The 24,092-nt window shown below is 41.2% G+C and overlaps 1 protein-coding gene across 3 annotated transcripts in view; it reads right to left on the reverse strand.

Annotated features, from left to right (window-relative positions):
- ext1c (exostoses (multiple) 1c) overlaps nt 1-24,092 on the reverse strand; it is a 93,883-nt gene that overhangs the window by 59,488 nt on the left and 10,303 nt on the right. For all 3 annotated transcript variants that reach the window (XM_085396182.1, XM_085396183.1, XM_085396184.1), the window contains exon 2: nt 17,375-18,766. In XM_085396182.1, coding sequence (XP_085252308.1) covers nt 17,375-18,321 — 947 coding nt within the window. In that variant the 5' untranslated portion in view covers nt 18,322-18,766. The remainder of the gene's footprint in view (nt 1-17,374; nt 18,767-24,092) is intronic.

Consider the following 24,092-nt stretch of genomic DNA (forward strand, 5'->3'; position numbering starts at 1 on the left):
AGAAGCAGTCCAGATTTACACGGCGTGAGGGTGGAAACGTTTGGATGAACATGTTAGACGCTGTTCATTGTCAAAATGCTGATGACTGCTTAAGACAACTCTTATCTCCAGGTGAGCTTCAGAGATGCATTGACAATGTTCTGCAGCCTGGTGATTAAGACCAAAATCTTTAAATTACTACTATGGTAAATGGCCTGTATTTATATAGCGCTTTACTAGTCCCTAAGGACCCCAAGGCGCTTTACATATCCAGTCATCCACACACACATTCACACACTGGTGATGGCAAGCTACATTGTAGCCACAGCCACCCTGGGGCGCACTGACAGAGGCGAGGCTGCCAAACACTGGCGCCACCGGGCCCTCTGACCACCACCAGTAGGCAACGGGTGAAGTGTCTTCCCCAAGGACACAACGACCGAGACTGTCTAAGCTGGGGCTCGAACCGGCAACCTTCCGATTACAAGGCGAACTCCCAACTCTTGAGCCACGATCGCTACTACTACTACTACTACTACTACTACTACTACACTAAATGTATATAACCAGTAGGAGCCTCGAGAACCGATGTCCTGCAGGTTTTAAATATCACTCCATTTGTGATAAAGGCCCTCACCTTGGTTGGAATCCGAAAGACTTAGAAACCTTTGTAACCTTTTCCAGACTGATAGATGTCAGTGAGACAGGTTCTCTATTCTTCTACTCTTCTTGATTCAACAGGAAGTAATCAGGCACGATGTAGATATTGACACTGAATTCAGTTTTCTAAAATTAATGTTGTTTATCACATTTAGTTCATGGTTTAACACTGTAAATTAACATTTTTATTTACTTGGGTAATCTTTGTGTAATATTAAAGTTTGTTTGATGATGTGAAACATCTTCAAAAAGTAAATCAGGAAGGGGCAAATACTTTTTCACAGCACTGTACTTAATTCCCTTGATGTTTTAGAAAACCTCAAGCTGAACATATCACTTAATTATGAACCAAAAAAAAAAGTTTTTTTAAGTGCAGATTAGTGCAGAAATCAATACTGTCAATGGGCCAGCGTGCCACCGAGTAAGACACCTGCAACTATGTCACTTTTACCACCTGTTCTGCAGCTTCTTCTGACCTCGTAGCGAAGAGAATTTTGCTGCTGGGATCGATAAAGCCACACATGTTTAATCATCATTGCATTAACCTATGATGGCATTCTGGCAGTGAGGGCACTCTCATGGGAAACTGCATTTTATGGGACACTAACATTATTACTCCTTCTGGCTCATTTGCTGCAGTCGCCCTGTAGAAAACTGATCGCTGCAACGCTCAGAAAGCACACACTCATTATCTAATCCATTTTCTCTTTTTCTCTCTCTGAGTCTGTCGCTTTCACTTAGTGGCTTACACACACACACACACACACACACACACACACACACACACACACACACACACACACACACACACACACACACACACACACACACACACACACACACACACCTAATGCATTTACACATGCACTAACCCACTGGACCTTTTTCTGTATGAGACACACAAACAAAAAATAACCACTCATACAGACTCCACCTTCACAAAGAAAAAGTCCATGCCCCAAGGTGTATTGCATTCCAGGGAGAGTGCTTCCATAGATCAGAGGGTGTTTATTGGCACCACAGAATCCCTTGAGTTCATCAGGCTCCAGAAGAAGAGAAGGAAGTGCAAAGACTGAATATAGATTCACTCTCCCACTGTCTGCTGAGCATGCCCGTCCACTCCATCAGGCCAGACCCTATTAGAGGCCATGATGGAGTGTGACAGAGTGTGTAAGTGCTTCATGTGCATAGTAAGTGGGCAGAGGTAAAGTTGTGTAATGCATTGGGGATGTACCAAACACTCTTACTGCAAACACTTAAGTGTATCTAAATTGTCTGACAGCTTTAAGCCATCTAGGGAAGGGTGGATCAGCATAACGGCTGATTGCTTTCTTTTTGTTGTTGTTTTGGCCCATTCACTACTTATTTCAGAGTATTTCAGCCTGTACATAGATTAATAGTGTCCAGAAAATGGTTGATCCCCTGAGTGCAACCAGCAGGTTAACACTGTGAGCGATATAAAAGAAATTTAAAAAAAGGGGGGCATACGAGCTACAAAGAGGACACAAGAGTAATCTTTTTGAAGTGAATATAACCAGAGCAGTGCTCACACACTGAACCTGATCAAGTTACATACTCATATAGAGAGATAGCAAGACAGCTGGACGAGCAGCGGGATGACAGACAGCAGTGCAGCAAAATAAATTCTGCAGTAAAAGCGCCAGAAATAGAGAAAAAAACGGTTTTCCTAAAAGATACGAAACAGAAATAGACAGTAGAAAGCAAGATGACAAAGAAGGGAAAGAGAGATGTGTTATTATAGGATGAAGACTTATCCTATAATAAGCGAGGTCGCTAGATGGAGAAAGAAGCAGGGCGCTCCGGTTACTGGCAGCCAGTGGACAGAGACAGAGACAGTGATCACCAGGGGACAGCTGGAAACACAGAAGCAGGGCCAGGAGAGCAGGGCACTGCCAGATGGGCACACGGCGAGTAACATGAGCAGCGGCCTGTGTGACCACTCGTGCTTGTGCTGAAAGAACGACCGAGTAGAAAAAAAGAAGCCACAGCAAAGACAGGGAAGAGCGGACAAGTGTGTGAGGACACGCAAGGTGCACGTATGTGTGTAATCTGCTGCTTGGCACTGGGTGAAAGGTCGGGAAAGACACCGAATGCCACTACTAGACAGCTAGAGGTCATTATAGTAGATGCCAACAGCAAGCTAATAATAGTAATGGTACACACATACACAGCAGTGAATAAATAGATCAGGACAAAACTGAATGACCCCAAGACAATTGCATGCACATTTTTTATAAGTTTGTAATATATGAAGTACAAATTCTACTGTGTTTTGTGTGTAAATGTGAGGAAGCAACATAGAGACCCACTCATACGAGTAGCCGACTCAAATCTCAGATACAGTAATACATTTTTCTATCTTTCATCACGCTCAAAAGTTATTATGTGGCAGGTGAGCTAGGTTTATAATGCAGACCAAAGATATCAGACAGTTAAAGCAAATCACAGACTCTGCTGATCCCGTGTGGATGAGGCTGTCTCATAATACTACTCCTTTGGGAATACAACTTAAGATGGCGAACACGGTAAACATGTTTCACAATAAACATTAGCGTGTTCGTTTTGAGTTAATCTCTACAAGCAGCTATCTGCTAAAGATTATTTAGAGTCTGCAGGGTACAAGAGTTTTGGGTCCTGAAAGATTTATGATTTCTGTTTGCAGTTCACTCACAGTGTGTAGAGGGCAAAAAGGGAGGAGGCCCCCCTGGGGCAGGACATGTGTCTGAGCCATTTTCATTATGCAATGAGTGACAGATGGAAGAGAAATCTTTGACCAGTGCACCATCAGTTTAAGAGGTCAAAAGAGAACCCCATCCTGGGTCTCTCTCTTCTTTGAGCTTGGGTCAAAGAACCACTGTGCTTCTTGGAGCTGCTAGCATGGCATTGACTGAAGTCTCCTTTACTATGCAATACTTTAAATGATATTAAATGTCGCTATATTGTGACTACGCAGTCTCCCCCCCCCCCCCCCAACCTGCCTTCGTGCACCTGCTTGCTGAGAAATGAAGATGCACACAGATGGCTTTATCATTAAGTTCATGGGACAGTGCACTGGCTGGCTTTGGGCTTAATATACTTAATGGTGTATATAATGTAAAGGAAATGAGGACTGAAATGAGCGTCAGATTGGAATGAGTCAGGGCCTGCTGTAGTGTGAAGGGGGCTCGGTGTGCCGAGGTTTTAATCTAGAGAGGAGTCTTTTGGGCCAAGCAGGCGGAGGCAACATAAAGCCCATTTTTCACACGGCAGGCAAACCTGACAGTGTTTGTATATTCGGTGCTGTGCCATTTTGTAGCTGTTTTGTAGCGTGCTGTAGGTGAGTGTTCAGTGTAGTAGGCCATCTGACAAGAAGAGCAGCAGGCCATACATCACAGACTCGGAAGTGAAACTGTGGCTTGTAGAGTTTGCGTCTATGTTGCAGTTTCTGTGAGACTGCACCGCAAAAGACATTTCTGGAGCGACTAAGGGGAAGCTTCTCCCGTTACTTGTTTTCCCATTCATCAGAGGTGATGAGGAGGGAGACGAGTGAGAGGTTCAGAACCCACCCCAGCATGGCTATCATTAAATAAGAGCTCAACAGCATAACTCATGAGAAATTCATGATCATCTACACATTCTTCATCTGCTAGGTAGCAGAATAAAAGCCCTTATCTGGGGCACACATACTGCATTGTCTGCTGTTGGGCTTGGCAACAGTAGCACGCAGATACTGATGCACACACTTTCCATCCAGCAAAGAGTGGATTGCATTGCAAAAGAAGCAAATAAAAAGGTGATTTTTTTTTTTTTAAAGCATATCTTCTTTCTACCCTATCTTCATAAAAATAACAAAAATAAAATGGGAAAAAGATCTTTTGACACTTGTTATGTCTACTTTGTGCAATAAATGCAGGCTTTTCTCCTCTGGTTATAGAGGAGCTGGTTAAACAGGCCAAGAGCAGAAGTATTGTAGGTCTGATTTCAAAGCCTTTCTGATATTGTAACAGTTTAAGGGAGAGACTGTGTTCCACTGATGTTCTGGCTGCCCTTTACAAACTGCTATTTATTGATCAAAAAGTACCCAGTGTACTCTGTTAATACAAGTACCTGAGGTAACAGTACGCTATACACTCCTCAGATAAGGGCACGCGAGACAGGTCACGATCCAATAAAGTCCCTGAACTCTCTGTTATCTACTTCTAATGAAAGTTCAAACACCAAAATGATGAAGTGAAGTGGAACTGAGGGAGCCAGTTCGGAAGGAACACAAACAGAAGAGAAACACAAGCATATCACTTTATAGAAGAAAAAGAAAGTTGAAAATGACTCAGTTTTAAGCAGGATTTGCAGCACAGGTCAGACAAGCTGTGCCACCCATGTATGCCTTTTCAAAGAGCAGAACTGGCAATTAAAGAGCACATCTTGTACTGAGAGGCTACAGCAAGCGGAGAGCAAGGCTTCTTCTGAGAGAACTGTCGGAATATTTGTTTCTGGAAGAAAGGGCTTTATTGTCTGCACTGCCCACACACAGTGTTGACTTGCATGCAGCACAGGTAGCACAAAAACTAATTGGAAAAAACCTTTTTCAATCTAACAAGCGGCGGCTAGTTAAGTTTCCCTTATTCTTATGATAAGTACGGCCTCTATTCTATCCAGCCTTTGTTGTGATACTCCTGCAAACACTGTGGCCAATTCTTGTGTAAAATAAAGGATCAGTATTCGAATAAGCATAGCATATCAAAATCTTCAGCACCACCCTTGTGTACTTGCTTTGTTTTGGGGTTTTTTACACCGGCTGGTGCTATGGAATGGGTGTAATTTCCTATTCATAGTTTTCACTTTCTACCACGTCATTATTGGACCTTGAGGGCAAAGCAAGACTTTCCTGCGTTGCCAAAATGCCGTGCAGTTGTTTAATTAGTTGCACTAACAACAAACTCAGCTTTTCCTCACTGCTAGCAAAAATGTAGAGAATAGCATTGCATGCAAACGCAACACACAAAAAAATAAAAAAAAAATAAAAATATTAATGCTTTGCTACCACTGTCCAAAATAGTAAAAAACATGGATGTAGCTTCCAGGATGTAAAATAAATAAATAAATAAATGATGAATCAACCCAATCCAGAAATGCGTTAAACCTGCATTTAAACCTGCATTCTGTTCGAAAGCTACATGGTGATAGCTGTGTTTGAACCTCTGTAAACACTTTCCTGTCGAGTTTTGGGTCATGATAAGATAAGAAATTCTATATTTTGTAAACCTCGGTCAAAAAATCTTTCAAAATGAAGCATTATCTACGATTATTAAAAGCACATGCTCATTGGCTGACAAGAGGTTACCCAATATTTGTGCAGTTTCACAGTCAGACCTGCCCCCACTCATCGCATTCAATTTTTTGCAACCAAGATAGCCTCCATGGAAACGCTTGCCTCAAGGCTTCAAAACCAGACAAACCAATGGGTGATGTCCCAGTAGCCACCTCCATGTTTTCTACTGTCTATGCTACTGTCCCAGAACGTAGTCCACAGTGAGCAAATGATAGAGTTAAATTACAATGTCCATCTGACATAGAAACACTAGATTACACCCCATGTAATGAACAAGCTGTAAGCTCTCAGTTAAGTTACACATTGTGGGACTGATTGCTTTCCCCTCTAGAAGACATGATTTTCAAAGTGACACCTCTGTCTCAGTAGAGTATGGATATATAGAGTCAAACAATAATTGAAATTGTATGTATATATATATATATATAAAATAATTAGGCAGTGCTACAAACACTCAAATAAAAGAATGGCGCGTAAGTGAAATATCAAGTAATTACACTGAAGGTTATCAAATAGTTTGCATAAAAACATATTAGAGGGTGCTTGGGTAGCCCTCCATCCAAATCCCTGTTTAACCCCAATACCACCACCGCGTTATTAAAAAATGAGATACACAGATCATGTTAATGTTGATAGTGCCGCATATATTAGCGAGTCCTTTGAACCCTCCAGTGGTCGGGATTATCACTGTGTATCAGTCATTCATCTGAAGACCAGCCAATCAGAGCCCTTCATTCTACATCAAAGAGGGCAAAAAAGAAGCGGTTATTAAAAAGCTTTTTCATCTTATTGCAAACTTACACTACACAATATTTTCTGACCTAATTTTACGGCAGATAACTCAGGCAATTTGGGCATCCTCCGAGAAAGTGCTTGGGAAAAAAAATTCTTCAAAATGTGTTTGGGACAGCCTAATTGCAGCGAAATCTGGTCTGAGTGCTGCGTGTCGTTTTTGTAATGATATGCCTGCTGGCTTCTTTTCACATTAATGGTTTGAACTTTGAAACCTGAACAATCTCAGCATTCTTTGTTTCTGTTGAGGTCAGGTGGTTTAAACGAGTCAGCCATACAGAAATGTGCCTTCCCTTAAAATTTTTCCCTTGACGCCTCACAATTTTGATGACCAAAAGAAAGAAAGACTGAGATGTATCAGCAATCACATACCTCCCTTCTCTTGATAATGACTAAGCTACAAATGCTCACAGATTGTGCTGCTTGGGGTCAAAGGTCAAATAGATGCTATTAAGAACGAGTAAACATGTGAAAATCGGGCCTCTGAGCTGGAGGCTGGCTCCTTAACTGCATAAGGAATGAGAAATGTCTCCCTCCACATTTCTCTCCTTCTCTTTCTCTCTCCCAACTGCATTGTCATTGTCAAAGCTTTTACGCTCCAGTTGGCCTGGACAAAGCGAGCACAGTCGCTCCAGGCTTTTTCTGCTATGATCGCCACGGCGTTAGCCGGGGTTGATAAAGGGCTCGATTAGGGCACTGAATGGGCACCCATTAAGAGGACATCCACACCAGTGAGAGAGCCCCTGGGCCAAACGGTCTTTCTTGAGAAACCTGATATGCACCTGACAGAGTGGAACCACCCACTCGCACTTACTGGAGTTGTATAGCTTTGCTACGACTGAAGAACGAAGAGCTGAGAGCGGAAAAGCTGAATGAGTTTACTCACTGGCAGAGGTTGACAGGAAAGAACATTTTCAAGGCCAAAGCAAGCTCAAATCTTTATACACTAAATCTGCTATTAAAAAAACGACCAATGACATTATAAACCTCGACACATTCATCTCAAAGCTTTTTTTCTAGTTTTTGTGGAACCTAAAGTCATGTTTAAAAGGTTTAAAAAAAAAGTGTTTCTGCATACAATTTGACTCCCAACATAAACTGCACAATAAATTCAGATGTAATATGCCATCGGGCAAATGTTTCATCCCCAAGCTATAATCAGTTCCCCAAAGAAGAATCTTATTAAATATGACTTTGGTTAGCCTTCTGCTCTGAATTATTTCTACTGAAAAATTAGATTCACTACTCAAGTCATAACTAAAGTTATAACTTTAAGCCAAATCTCCCGTATTATCAGTGCGAAACAGAGCCATCGTTGAGACGGGCTCTGGATAAGCCCCCTCCTTATACAGTGTGTATTAAAGATCCTGAGCTCCTTTGGAATAAACTGAGATGAACTCTGTCAAGATTTGTTTAGACATAGTTTGTAACCGCGTGACCTCAGAAAAAATACTACTGCTTCCAAACTGCTGAAGGCTATCAGAAGAAAACCGAATTCTTTTTAAACCGTCGCTGTTTTCACACGTGTGAACGCAGCGAGGTCAAACCGCAGACAGAGGATTTTACAGGTAAGGTGATCCAGTTCGAAGCACCTGGATAATATTTGCTACAAAATATGACAATGTGACTACACTTTATGATTTATGATCAGGTGCCTCTACTGACAGGTGAAATGTTTTAGTTTAAAATTAGATACAGAGGAGCTGGAGTGTTACAAAACTATTAATGTTATCTAAGCATTTAGTTGTATCTCATATGTCTTGGACCTTATTCTAACAATGTTACCATAAAAGACTACTCTCCACTACAACACCACTAGAATTTGTTTGACTGATGGTAAATAAAACGTTTATCAGTGCTTTATGGGCACTGACATACTTTATGAGTATTGGAGAAATGTATGCTGCTATGGTGTAAAGCTCTCCAGTTTATAAACCATGCATATTCTGCCGATGTTACAAAGTTAGATGAGAAGGAGAAATCCTCTCCTGTGCCTGTCCATTAAGTGCAGCATGTTATCTTGCAAAGAACAAGGATTCAAACAGGGGGGAAGTTAGTCTCCTTTGTGCAACAATAAAAAAAACTCTGATAATCATCTTCCTTATGCACACTAACAGTTATGTTACATTTTAAGTCAGTAGGTTTGAAAACTGGAAAAAGGAAACCTAAATGATTTATATACCACTGATAAACCATTCACGAGGGACCTTAGCTGAAATACAAAAATCAATCCATGATGGATGTAGGAGACTGAAAAAGGTGCACAGACAGATATGCAGACATTGGTCAAAACTTTGTAACTTCTTGAAGTGTGGATTGAATAAATACATTTCCCTTTGTTACTTTTTGCAGGGTGAAAAAAGAGTTTATCAAAACGTGCATGGAGTTCGGGAGAGCATGGTGTCAAAACTGGAATGCATAGATTAGCAAGTCAGAAGCAAAAGCGGGTACTGTTCGTCCGGGCTTGTATGCAGCATGTGATTAGCATGCAGGACAATCATGTGCAACACTAAACACACAGCTGTGCTGTCAAAAAAGTTTGCCTTCATGGAGAAGCTGGGTCTTTTCATAAATTATGCATACCGGAGCTCAGAAAGATGGAAGGAGGCCTGCAGTCAACTGCAGGACTGTATACAGTACAGTCTGAAAAAATGAGAAAAGGAAGGAAATATAATGAGGGAAAAAAGTGAAGGGGTCGTGTAGAGGATACATGCAAAAAAAGGTGTGAGTTAGGGGGAGAAAGAATGATTACAGTAAGCTGTAAAATCCTTACATGTGTATGTGCTGTCTGTGTGAAATTAGATTTGCTGTTGTTTTTAATGTGGGGATTCAACTTAAGACCTCTTAAAAGTTAAGTAAAGCCTGTGTGGAGCAGATGTGTCTACCTTTTCTTTTTGGGGGGGGGGGGGGTTGCTATTGGAGTTTTCCAGACCTGATGCAGCACAAAGCTGCTGAGACCTGAGCTGACTCATGTAGGGCTGTGGCTCCAGCGTCGATGGTTTTGCTTGGGTGACAGTGCAAACAACAAGCTTTAGCTACAATGAATGCCCTCTGACAGGACGGATAAATTACAAGCTATTCTAAACAACTGAAGAAGCAGGTTTAGTAAAAATTAAAATGGAAATAATAGCATTTAGGAAGTGGGAGGTTTGAGGCTTTGAGTACAGCGGTTGAGAAAACAATGGCCGCATAAAGACTGGAACGCAAACATTTAAAGGCAAATGATAAACAGGTTGCAACTGGCTTATCCTTTATCAGAAATACAAAATGTAATTCAATTCTATGTGGAATAAAAGTTGTTCATCAGTCCAGATGAGCAGCGATTGGAAACTTTCAAAGACCACTGCCAAAAAAAATCTTTTTCCAAGTAAGAAATACAGTCAAAGACATCATTTCCACTAGATAAAGTGAACTTGGATTGATTTGTGACCTTACAAATGTGCCTCCCTCCTGCACATTTTTGGCTAAAACCAATAATAACCATCTAAATACTAAGAATTGAGAGTCAAATCAAGCTTACAAATTACTCCTTGGCCAAGTGTTATCGGTCCACAATAATTCCTGGAAGTGAGATCACAATATATGCTACAGAAAAAAACAGAAAACTGTGTGCTGCATGACAAAATTGAAAGAAATTCACTTTTTTTTTAACCTGAAAGACACCAAGGTTAAAGAAAAAATCCAAAAGGTGTCATTATCTTCATACTTAAAACCAGTATTGAGGCTAGACCAGCCTCCTTCATACTTCTTTTAGTTCCACTTTGGTCTCCACCAACTGCAATTACGCAATTCTGTCTGTTAAGCTGCCAGGTTATGTTAACTAGATAATTAATCAGAGCTTTTGGGGCTTTTTATAATGATGAGATGACACAACACTCCTTTCAGACACAATGAGCTTGAATTGAAACCTGAAACTTGTAATCAAACCAAGAAAATAACATTAATAAAGACATTAAAACTTGGTGGAGCTTAGAGGAACTACATAGTTTCATTAGTTCGGTCTCAGTCACACAGGGCTAGAGACTGGTTGGTGACCCTATGGCAACCTCTGATAGCTAAAGAAAAACCAGCATTTTGCTAACTTTGCTAACAGATGCTAACTTGTCTGGAAGCACATTTTTAAAACCAGCACCGATATTTGGTGATATTTGCCGATAGTTTTCCTTTCTTTTAGACAGATGAAACATAAACAAATATGTTGGTGTTTATGATCCCTTACTAAGACACTATGACAATGGTATTAAAGAATTATGTGTTTTATTTGTGTTTTATTGCTCGTATATGCATCTCATTTTAGATTTCCAAACATATGTTGACAAGTTGCAGAGTGCTCGCCGGTGGACAAAGTATGCAACGTCTACACTCATAACATGGTTGAAGGGTGTTTCGCCTGTCTTAATCTATCGGCCATATTAATTATTCACTTATTGCCCAGTATTGACATATTGGGATAGATTGTTCTGACTTTATTCTTCAGGTCTTTTCCACATTTCACAGCCATCTGATCCACTGTGAAAGTACTGATTATAATGGATTTAAAGCAAACTTAAAACCAGTAAGTTTGTGGGTGAGCCAGCAGGTTAATCTTAAGCCCTGGATACAACCTTTGAGGCACTGTCTAATTTAATATATATATGACAAGACTTGTTGAAAGCACTGAGGGGAGAGGACCGATGTGTGGGATTAGAAAGACATGAGCCTGAGAGGAGGAAAAGAACGGAGGATGGAGTGTAGAAGTGCCAGAGAATCAAGGCTGCGTCTCATTTCCAAGTATTTTAAACAGAGACAGCAGATATGGGCCACACAAACCACACACGCACACACAAACCACAGCATCTCCAGAGGTACAATTTCACAGGCCCTAATTGCAGTGGGCTGCAGCATTTCTTATTCAGTTTGCCAAAATCTTAAACTGCACTTTCTCATATTGCATTTACAGATCCAGGCACACACACACATAATTATGCATGTTCCCACCCACATATTAATTTAGATTGCGCTTGTGCAGAAGTAGTAACTACGCTGCTATATTTTTTTCAATGTTTACCAGCAGGTAACAACAGCACCACCTTCCTTTCCAGCCTTGATTCACTTTTCATCAACTGCACCGAAACCCTTCGTAGTTTAGGAATTCTTACCCATTTGCAAGCACATGACAGCTGAACAGATTGCACCTATCCGTTTCGAATCACACAGGCTTGGGAGCATTGCTGCAGCTTTTCCTTCTAACTTTAGGGTAGCAAATTCCTTCAGTTCTGTTTTGCCCGATTAGTATGCTACATTCATTCTGAACTCTCACCCAGGTTTTAAAGTCTGAGTGCTAGCTCTTTCGCCTTCAACAACCTCAGCCTCCTTCAAGGGAGGTCATCAATAATCACCATCGGTTTCCAACTCAAGAACTTATATAAACCAACCGCAGTTAAAACTAACAGTGATGCACAGCATTTGAGCGACTGAAATCTCATCCTCCTCCTGTGTTATCCATCTTTGGTTAAGCCACCACTTCACAAACACACTTCTTAGCTGGAAGTTTAGAACTCAGTGTTTTTGGCGGCACCTTTTGTACGTTTCTCTCCCTTTCTTTCTCCCCTCTCTCTCGATTTTTCGCACTCTTGCTCATTTACATTCACTGTACAATGCACGTTTCCCAACCCTTTCTTAGAGAATTCTATAAAGCGAGGGAAACTAGGCCATTAGGCTGCAGCGCTGCTTCTCCCTTGCTTCAACTATCGCCGCTATTCCAATTCCCTCTTCCTCTTCCCCGTCTTTCTCTCCCACTTTGCCACCCTCCCTCCTGCCCTGTTTGATACTCGCTTTTTCCTCAACTTGCCTGCGGTATCACCCAGTCTCTCTCCCCCCTCCAACTTTTTTTTTTATAATCTTTATCACATGGCATTTTTCTTTTCTTCCTTTCTATCTTGCTACTCTTATGCCTTGGGTACCACTGTGTCCTATCTCCAACTTGTCTCTTTTCTATTTTATTCTGTATTCCCTCCCTATCATCCATAATCCATGTATGCTCTCTCTCTCTCTCTCACACACACACTCAAAGTTCCACACCAGTAAAATCGGACCAAAAAATATTTCCAGGCACCTTCTGTTCCTATTCAGATTGCCTTTTCCCTATGGCACATTTTAATGGGATTCTTTGGGTCCAATTTACCAATTGTTCTGCACTTTTAACGAGTGACTTTGTGTTAATAGAATTGGCAGCGACAAAGGTATTTAACAAACCCTTAATGAAAAAAAAGTACTTTGAGGACTTCCACGGAGATACCAATTTTCCCTTAAGCCAGAAGTGCAACACTTATACAAAACTCAACAAAAACGCAATATAACCTAACATTTTAGAGCAAACCGTCTTTAAATCTAAGCTGGACACATAGCTTTTATTAATAATGCTTTTGAACTGGCTGCTGTCTGGTACGGTGGCTGAAGGAAAGGTTGTTGCTTTGTTATATTATGTATAAAGTACAAAAGTATTTAGCATGAATGTATCGAAAGCCTTGTGTGTTTCATTTATTTTTTATTGTAAAGCAGTTTAATTTTAAATGTGCTATATAAATAAAATTTACTGACTTACTTACATTTTAGGAGCATAAAGACAGAGTAAAACAGGTAAAACTTCTATTGGTGTTACACACAGTGGATATGGCGAGGTATACTGAGGATAAACTTCAGACATTTGTATGAAAAGGTATAATTTCAACTTCTGATGCTGAAAAAACATCCTTGACGATAGTGTTGATTTTTTTCTTCTTTCTTTTTTGTTCTAAAGTGTAAACAGAAATGAAATTATTAACCTTTTAAACCTCAGCAAACAAAACTAAATCTATCCTCTAGAGATGGCAACAAGATATTTTTTATATTTTTTTGCTAAATCTATGGGCCGAGCCGAGGGTCAAAATAATTTTGAGTTGGTGATATTATGTTCAAGACAAATTTCACAGACTGTCTGTAGGCTTAATCCTCTTGGTGTAAACTACTGTGAGTCAGTGAGGAACACAATTACCTTAACACAAATTAAGCTACTTGTGTTAAGGGGTTAATTAAAAAAAGATGTAATGTATGCATGAACGTGTTTACGTGTAAAAATATTGCTTTCCAATTTGGAAACTGAGCCTATGAGCTGTGCAAGTGTATCACAGTTTAGGACCTTCAAAGTGTAGGACCTTTGATATTCGCAGCTTTTATATTATTACCTCAGTTGCGATGTTATTACCATTTACGCATGCTGTGCACCAAATTGCTAACATTCAGACTCTTCAGTAAAAAATATGTATTCTATAGACTCATAGACTAAAAAGTTTATTTTTTCCTTTATATCCACCAGCTATGACTTTATACTGAAAGCTGTTTAGCAATTAAAGGCAAGAGATACATTAGTGAATGTAATCTCATCACCCATATAGCATTTCTTCCTTATAAAACTTCATATATTTTTACTGTTAAAACAAAACGAGGAGCCAGTGTTTACCCAGAAGGAAACCTTTTTGCATTCCTATCATGTTCTAATAAAAAAAGGGGGGGAGGGGGATTTTTATTGGGGCAGAAAAATTATGTCATGACGCTCAACTGTTCGCTCCATCTGAGTCCCCCCCCCCCCCCCCCTTTTCCTAGTTCCTCCTCCTTCCCCTCCTCCTCCCTTTTCTCCCCCATGGGTTGCTTATGTCACTGATTGTCCAGGTCTCTCAAGGCTAATCTGCTGGTGTACCAGATGCAGGCGATCATTAACCTGGTGCTACCTTCTAAGAGCCTCATTAACCAAGACGCGGTCTCAAACGCGAACACAAGCTCATGCACGCCGTGTATAGCAGTGACAGTCACAAACAAAGAAGCATGCTTTCTCAGTGACACGGCCTATTAGGAGCAGAGCAGTCGTTTTTCACTTGCATTTTTGATCAAAAATAAAGAAGCAAACTATGTAACTGCAGACAGATGGAGTAACGAGGATGTGTTGCTACGCGATCTAAATCTTGCTCCTGCAGTTTTTCTCTCCTTCTCCTGTTTCTTTGACACGTCTTAATTCAACGGCCACCACGGTTCTCATGTTCTCCCTGCAGAAATCCCCCTTTTTCTTTCCCCCAGAGGGAAATTCAAAGGATGCAACAAGAGAGATGATCCAGCACCTTCCCCTTGCTCCCATCCCCTCTCATCTCTAATTCACCACAGAGAGAGAATTCATACAAAAGGAGAAAAGGTTTCTTTTTAAATCAGCTTTTTTAAAACTTTTTTTGTACAAATGACGGCTGTCTCCATTTGCCTCCCCCGTTCGCACCCTTGCACCCTCAGAGCCGTTGCTCTACCACAGATTTACATTGGAACTGCCTCTCATCCCCCACTATCCTCTCTACCTCCTCATAACCCTCCCACCTCCCCACCCGGTGTTTAAGTAGTGGGCTGAGTGGAATAAATGAATTCATTCATAAGTCTTACAGAGCTCCATCCCCATGCCTCCAATGTAAACAAGCCTACGGTATAGTCTAAAGCATGTTCCTGGATCAGATCAACCAACAGACTATGGAATTTGAAGCAAATTATATTATATTGTATAGTGTGCCACCACAACTTTCCATATTCATTATATTAGTATACTGACATGTTAATAGGCCCTCCAAAATTTGCTTTGCAGTTTTATTCTGTTATCCCCAATACAGCCATGCTTTGACAGTCTGGTGTGACTCGAACTTCTACCTCTAATTCTTTTCCTGCTCTTTGCAGGAATCCATCATCTCCTTTCTCCAAATGTTCTGCACCATCAGAATACCATGGTATGTCTCTATGAACGGACAGGCACTGACTTTATAATGAGAAGCTCTGTCAGCACTTCAGCTGCAGAGACTTTTATTGCAAAGTGTAAGTTCAGCAAGTGGGAAGCGAAAAAGAGACGCCCGTGTTGTTCATCTCTATGTAAATGCTACTGCAAAGAATAATAAAAGATAATAGAAATTGCACAAAAAAGTAGACTATAGTCATAGAATTACATTACTGAACATATATTTGATTGCTCCATACAAAATGATTACATTTACTCCTGCTTAATGAAAAAAGCTATTAAAAGTTGATTAAAAAAAGCAAATTAAGAAGCATGGAAACAGCCACTGGGGTCTAAAGCTACTCCACATTTAATACGTCCATAACAATTACCAGGGTGTAACGTTTTCTTTACAGTAAACAGAAAAAAGAAGTGTTGATGCTGGATTTCAGGCTTTTTGTGCTCGGGAGCACTAATTATTCTTCCTGTAAACCAAAACCTGAATGTCTGGTTGATGTTGACCTGTGTGTCTGCTGTAAGGCAACTGTTGGCAGATAAACCTGTTTTGAGTCATTTGATTTTTTTTGGGGTTTTTTTATAACTGAATCAAAAGCTGAACACCCAGCAAAAATGAAAAAAAAAAAAAGGTTTGCATGTGACTGAGGTGTGAACAGCTTATGCTGATGTTTCACAGTGCACAACTGTATGAAACGCACGATGAAAGGTAGTGATCAGCTCCGAGGCACATGGTTCTAATTGACTGGAAAAATGAGCAAGGGGGGAGGCACAGGGAGGAAAAGACATGTTTACCAAGCTGCTGCTGCGAAATGTACAAAGCCGATGGGTGTGTCTCCAAAAGCTTTTCATTATTAAATCGACAATGGGCGAAAAACCACTGGGTGAAGAGCTTCAAACAGCACACAGGACCTCAGTGGAAATATATAATTTGTTAGTTGTGACATTGTTCAACCTGTTTTCACATGTCACATCCCGACATTAATATTGTTTTAGCAATAAAGCCCTTTAGGTGTTGCTGTAAGCTCATTTCTCAATGCGTTTTATCCTCCCCACCTCTTTGTCTTGACTTAAGTAACAGTGACAAGCATTCTCGGTGCAACACGAGCAAGAACATCTTGCCGTGAAAAACGTGGACGGTCTGAACAAAAGAAAAATAGCACCCTTAAACCCAACAGCAGTTTATTATTAACAGATTTCGGAAAGCCATTCTTTGCGCTGACCTTTGCTTTGGTTCGTTTCACACAGCAGTTCCAGTTGTAATTCATTAGCTGCAGCTATGCTTTTTCCTGGACTTGTATTATTAAACACAAAACACAAAGTGGAAATAACTGCATGTGCACTTTGGCTGAATTCCCTAATTTGCCCATCTATCACACTGTAATATATTTGAAACCCTAAATAGTAAGGGTGCTCAAGGTCAGTTACCACAAGTTAGCCACATTACAATCACCCTTTAATAGGACTAATATAATTTAAGAATAAAAAGGATCGCTGGAAGTTGTGACCTGAATCTAAATTTCCAGAGACGTGAGTTAGTGTCTAAAATCTTTGATCTAGGATGCAACTGCCAAATATCATAAGCTCAGGCAGTCAAAAAGTGTGCAGCAATAAAAGAGAGACAAAAATAACCAGTGGGACACGAAAGCTACCCCTGACACAGCTTGTAGAAAATCAGCTACATCTAGAAGACCAATAAAACAGCATGTAAAGTTCAAACGGGAAGGCAAGCAGAACAACCCCATTGTGTATTTCTTAATAAAAAATATAAACCTTTCCACCATTTCTTATGAATCCTTATATAATGCCACATTGACTCATACATTCACTGTGGCCCATCTTACCTTTCGTATTCCAGGTTGTCATGGTCGCAGCGGGCATCTTTGTGCTTCTCCCAGTCCTTCCCGTGGCGGCATGTTGTCAACGACACAATGTCCTTGCCATTGTGAATGTGATGAAGCGCATTTCTTGTGTCTGAGCCGATGCCCGTTAGATAGCGCTTCCCTTTGAACATCAGCAGGTACTTCCTTCGTGGTGGAACTGTGTTCCTCACCAGCCAGCCCCGCTCTCCACCCTTCTGCGGGTGATCCTTTGAGAAGAGAGGGATGGAGACATCAAAGCCCGGCCTGAAATGTTCTGTGTTGAGGCTGGCTTTGGCTAAGATGGCCTGGCCAATGTTGAAGCCCAGGTCCTCTGTGTAGTTAGGCCACGTGCCTGAGTACAGGTTGAAAATCAGATGGTTCCGCCCGTCATTCCACAATGGGTAACCACGGATACGTTCATCCACATTGGGCACAAACTGTCCTGATAGCTGGTCCCTGTCTAAGGTGTCTATACCAAGCACGAACAGACATGCCTCACGGGGGTCTGAGGTGTAGTACCGTGACTCGGCTATAGATGTTAGGATCTTCCTGTAGCTTTCCGACACGCGGTCGTTTTTCTCCGATGGATATATGTACACTCTGAACCCTTCCCTTCCTCTACGGCGACACCGAGAGAAGTCAAAACAGGTCTCCATGCGACAGCGGCTGTCTTTATAAATGGCAGACCATGCCTGGCGCCGCTGGCGGGGTGACTCTGCCATCCCAGGGTCTGTCTGAAGTTCATCCAAGTGGGCATAGCGGGGCAAAAAGGCTCTGTCGGTCCAGTTGGGCCAGGGGCGCATCACATCACCCCGGTGGCGTGTCAGCAGGCGGAGTAGACGCAGCTGGACTCCTCCACCCCAGTAAAAGAGGACCAGCCAGCAGCACGCACACAAGCCCAGCAGAACATACTTCTTACGCGCCTGCATGAGGGCCTGTGACAGTCTCCTTTTTCCCTGCTCTGTCTCGCTTTCGTCCTCTGTTTTTACTTTTGTTGTCCCCTCAGCTCTGTAGCCTCACAGGGGTTTGGGACTAACTTGCAACTTCTAACAAGGAGCTTCTAATGGAGGACAATGTGTTAACAAGGACATCGCTGCCTCTGAATGTGGCCCAGTCCACTTTGCCATTTAGAAAGGACACAGTCTAAGTTACTGACTCCCCTCTTTCAGTCTCTTTCTGGCCTTGCCATTTGCTTTCAACTGTACGCTCAGATGTGTGTATTAGCCCGCCTCTGCTGTAGCACGCGCTGCTGCTTTGTACATTTCTTCCGCTGTCCAGCCCGGCCGAGAGTGATGAAGGGTGATTTCTCCGCTCTCGCAGGCCAAGCTTGCTGCCTCATAGTGCCTGGCACAACTGCTGTCTGCAGGGGCCCTCCTGGGGAGAAGTAAACAAACAAGAATACACATCAGTACACAGAGCAGCATCACAGCTCTGCAACCAGCACTGAGAAACACACTGGGTTATAGTTGTTTAACTGCTGTCTCAGCAGATGCCGTAACTAACACTTTTCATAGCCCAGTGGGTATAGCTTTTCATTTCGGTTAGTCATATGTAATCTGCAACCCCCCGATCACATTTAATACACACAAACACACATATAATCAAATAGCACTCAAGTACCACAGCTGGGTAATGTTTCACGGCCAGCGGAGGGTTTTAAGCTGTCAAAATCCTTCTTCGGCTGGAGCTCATAAGGAGAAAATTGGGAAAAGTTAACTCAGCGCACTTTCAAAAAGGCATCCAACCGAGATCAGCCACACATCAAAATCATCTTTTCGTCAAGTCTACCTTCATCCCTCTCCGGCTCCCACACTCCTATAAAAAGGGATGGCTATTTACAGGCTCATTTGTACTATGATGTGCGCTCACTTCTGGAATAGTCTTTCTGTGATAGCATGAGAAACTGGGAGCAGCTGACTGGGCTTGATGCTATCGAGCTCTTCAAGCTCCAGTTGAACTGAAGCAGATACAGTTGAGGTGCAGTGAAGGAGAAAATAAGACGGCGTTTAGCATCTAAAACTGAGATGTGGAAACACAGCAGGAAAACATAACCGCTTTATGGCTCTGAGACGTCCATTCACCGCGGACGGACTGAGCGAAGGCTTTTTGTAAATTTGCAACGGTATTTTTTTTTTTTTTGCCAAACATCCCCTCATAACTCCTCCAAACTTGTACAGTACCTACAGTGTGTGTCTGTGTGGAGAACACACCTCACAGTGAAGGTCAGTGTTCTTTCTGCCAGCTGCCACACAAAGGCAGCTTTCAGGCCTCACCTGGCCACCCTCTCTCTACCTCTCATTCACATTCCTCCTTTCTGCCTCTTCTCCAGCTAAGGAGAAGCTAGCCTGCCTTCTCCTCTGGCAGCAAAAACAAGCAGCACAATGACGGTGTGGGTAAACAATGCAGGTTTTCATTCCTCAAACTGAAATACAGCAAGAATGGAGTTTTGCATGTGAATTGCTGCGCATAGTTAAAATTCTAATTAGTATGTATGTTACTGGGTGAAAAGTGTGAAAGAAATCAAACATTTTGGCAGTAATTGTTCCTTTGGTTCCAGCATTTACTAAATATCTCAAGGCTTCAATAAATTCAAGGCTTCTGCAGTTTATTCAACGATAAACTGAAATTTGCGCTCTGCTGTGAGAGAAATATGTGACTGCGCGACAGATCACACAGACCTCTGTGTTAAGAAGAGCTTTGAATGTCACAACTAAAGTTATTTGGTATATTGTTTTTGCTGAATGAGTAGTTCAGATGACAGAAAATTAATCAACTGATAGCTCGAGTCTTTCATCAAGCAAAAATGTTCAGCATTTGCTGTTTTCACTTTGCGAAAGCGAGCACTCGATGTTACTGCTTGTGTATTTTTTGCTAATGTAATAGCTTTTGGGCAAACAAAAGCATCAATTTGAAATGTCACTGCAATTTTCATCATCGACATCTTTTGTTCCCAATTATTACGAAACAATCGAGGTTAAAGCCCTCATTGCAGTCAAATAAACATGCACTAGATTCCAGTGTCACTTTCTATTAAAAAATCTATTAAAAAATGTTCAGATTTAGAGAGGAAAAGTCTTAATTTAAGCTTCATTTCTTTATAATTTGCAAGGAAACAGTCAGTATTTAGTATTACCACCTTTATTCTCCTATAATTTCTTTAAGTAGTCTTTAGGAATAGTACTACGGGCTTCTTGAAGGACATTCAAAGCATTTATTTAAATGCAAGCAGCAGCAATATTCATGTCTGGGCTCTGGACAGCAGCATTATTATTACTAACTGGGCAGTGTATTTGGGATCACTGTACTGCTGAAAAACATGTTGCTTTCCAGATGGTAGTGAATGGTGGGTTAAAATTTAATGGTACTTTTCTGTGTTCATAATAACATCAATTTTGACAAGATGCCCAACCCATGACATCGCCTCCACCGTGTTTTACAGACGGCTGTACCTCCATCCTGAAACCCTTTCAGACGAGGCGTCGGTGAAATGAATCAACCAGATGTCACGTGTCAGGTATTTGGTGGATTTCTTCTTATTTCTTAAGGACAATGCTCTCAGTTTTTCATCTGCTGTAAATACTTTGTTGTTGTTTCTGGTTTTTAGCGGTGCGGCTCCTTCTATTGTCCTCCACTTGTCCAAAAAAATTAAGAAATGGGGAGTGACTCAAGACTTTTGCACAGTGCAGTATATTAATAATGTTAACTAAGATTCTTTATATGGTCAGTTGCCCAATCAGTACACTAAGCTGTGGTTCTCTTTGCTACAACATGGTGTGGAATGCTAAACAGCGCAATACTAAAAACATCTAAGCAGTGGTCTGAGAAAACATTTTCAGTTTAGTACCACCATAAAATATGACTTTATTGTTGTGCTTGTCAAAATTAAACAGCAGAGGCAACAAATTCTTGAAAGTCTGACTTTGATTAAAGTAACTTTAAATGCTTGAAAGCGTGTATGCAGGTTAACTGTTACATCTGTACGCATAAGACTTGCATATAGGACTTGTGTGTGTGCAACACTGCCATGAGTGTGAGCCACAGCACCCCCAGGTAATTCGGGTCAGCTAATCTGCCTGTGGAGATGTTAGTGGGTGGTTTATGTCACCTCCCGTGTTTCTACTTTGGCCACAACTGAAATGCAAGCAGTCCAAGCTAAGGAGAAACAGACACTTGGGATCCCATTACATGCCCCTCATCAATAATTCACTGGCTTCTTTAGTTAAGGCATTGATTTTCCTTTCTTTATTTTTTCCACGCTTTATGTCCCCTGCCACCAACGAGCGCAATTAGGCCTCAGTTTTATTCAGGATACACTTTGGTGAGAAATGAGCTCTGTCCTGGTGATTTGTGGTTCCAGGGATAATTGATAGTGATGGCGGGAAGGTGTAATAGAAAAGTGATGGAAGGTATCGTTATAATGATGGTAATGATGATGGGCATGAAAAATTTATTCCGTTGCCTTATCTAATCTAATGCCAAGCCACTTCGCATAAGGACGCCATTGCTTTTGCCCGACCTCTGCAGGAGTCTTACAAAAATAACAGTCCCATAAGGATATTGATTTTAGTGCACCAAGTCTCTCTGCATTTGTGCTGGATGAACAAAATAAATTTCACAATAAGACACCAAGACACCATCTCGAATTTGAATTGATTTCAAAATTACAATACAAGGAGAAATATCAGGCGAATATCTGAGACGGTTAGGTTTCAGGTATCAGACTGGTGGAGGATAATAAGCGAATTGAACAGTCAAAGAATTTATTGTTACAAGATATCCAAGTATGTGGGAGCCTCTTGAGCTCTGCCGTGCACTTTTGTATCCAAGGACAAACTGTACAATGTCAAAGAGCGGCTATTAACAATAAGCAATAATGATGAATGCATGCATGCCTGGGCCTGACCAGCTCTCATAGCAGCTTTCTACTGCAAATAAGCTGGAGGATGCAGACATAAAGCTGCACACATAAACACAAGTAAGTGGCTTTAAGTGGTGACAGTCCCTCTGTCATGGATTGGTGATGGATCATTGTGGTTGGGTGACTAGCACTGGAAAAAAAAAAGCCACAAGGCTCATTGAATAGAGGGACCTTAACGTGGAAAGATAGGGTTCAAGAAAAGGTGAAAGCAGAATTCTGAGCTCTACAATTCAACCCTTGGTGATTTATTTTCCATCTACACCTCCTTACCTCAGTTTATTCATCAAGTCTGTTTTTCTTTTTTACTTTCCCTGTCCTCTCTTTTTCCCACTTTACCCAAATTCACTGGAGGGTTTCACTTAAACAATACATGTTTTTTGCTCCTTTTTAAATGTGCAATTATTCATTCTCTAAAGAGGGATGACGACAGGCATGAAAAACTCGGAATCACAGAAACGAGGAATACACTCAGTAAGGCCAACGGTTCTTTGATCATCCCCTTGCCTTAAGTGCAAAGACATTTCTAGGCAGGTTCATTACAATGTCCTGAGCAAACAATGAAATTGTGTTACAGTGAGGTGAAAAAAACAGGACTGGAACAATGAAATATGAAGGTTATGGTTCATGTACGAAGAACAAGGCAAACCAGTTTGATACCAAGTAAGTTCGCCTTACTTTGCCTTTCTAAACACGCTTCTAGCATACTCTGACTGAATCTAACACTCACTGACAGCTTTCTTGGGTACATCTGTTATTAACACAAATATCTAATTAGCCAGTCACATGGCACCAACTCAATGCATTTAGGCAGATATGATCAAAACGACCTGCTGAAGTTCAAACTGAGCATCAGAATAGAGACTTTTGGAGTCAGATGGGTAGGTGCGAGTATTTCAGAAACAGCTGATCTACTGGGATTTTCCCCACACAACCATCTCCACAGTTTACAAAGAATTGTCCAAAAAATCCAGAGAAAATATCCAGTGAGCAACAGCTCTCATGGTGAAAATGCCTTGTTGATGCCAGACAAGATTGGCCAAACTGCTAGTGTGGCCATCCTCTGATGGCTGTTTCCAGCAGGATAACACACCAATGTCACAAAACTCAAATTATCTCAAACTGGTTCAACATTGAAGAAGAGTTCACTGTACTCAAATGGCCTCCACAGTCACTTGATTGCAATCTAGTAGAGTACCATTGGAATATGATGGATCAGGACAGTGGCATCATAAATGTTCAGCTAACAAATCTGCAATTGTTTGGTGTCATCATGTCAAGGTTTCTGGAACCCTGTTGAATTTATGCTACAGAGAATCAGGGGCCAATAATAGCAATTCTGCATTTAATCAAGTGTCTCGTATTTGTGCAATCCAACCCCCAATTTTGATACCAGTTAAAGTTTATTATTTTCCATTAATAGTCATTCTGTTTTATTACCCTGTACATAATTATCACATTGTAAGTGAGGGAGTCCACCACTCCTAACCCTGCCCTGAACATTCCTTTATAAGCACCAAAGATTTACGGCACAATGCACCCATGACACTCCCATGTAGGATTACTCCATATATTTTCATCCCATTGATATTAGCTTCACTGTTTACTGCTGTTTCATTTTACACCATAAAAACAAAACATAATAATCACAAAGGTTAGAAAAGACCATTTCAGGTAATCAAAGTGCCGGTACAAAATGAGAGAAGTGTCAGTTTTTTGGCAGTTTTTAAATGGAATTAATGGAATTAGAAATAGCAGCCACTGTGAAGTACTCCTAAGGATTAA

Source organism: Rhamphochromis longiceps, linkage group LG22 (assembly GCF_057381845.1).
Source record: "Rhamphochromis longiceps isolate RC_006_pf linkage group LG22, R_longiceps_female_GT1.1, whole genome shotgun sequence".
NCBI classification, from domain to species: Eukaryota; Metazoa; Chordata; class Actinopteri; order Cichliformes; family Cichlidae; genus Rhamphochromis; species Rhamphochromis longiceps.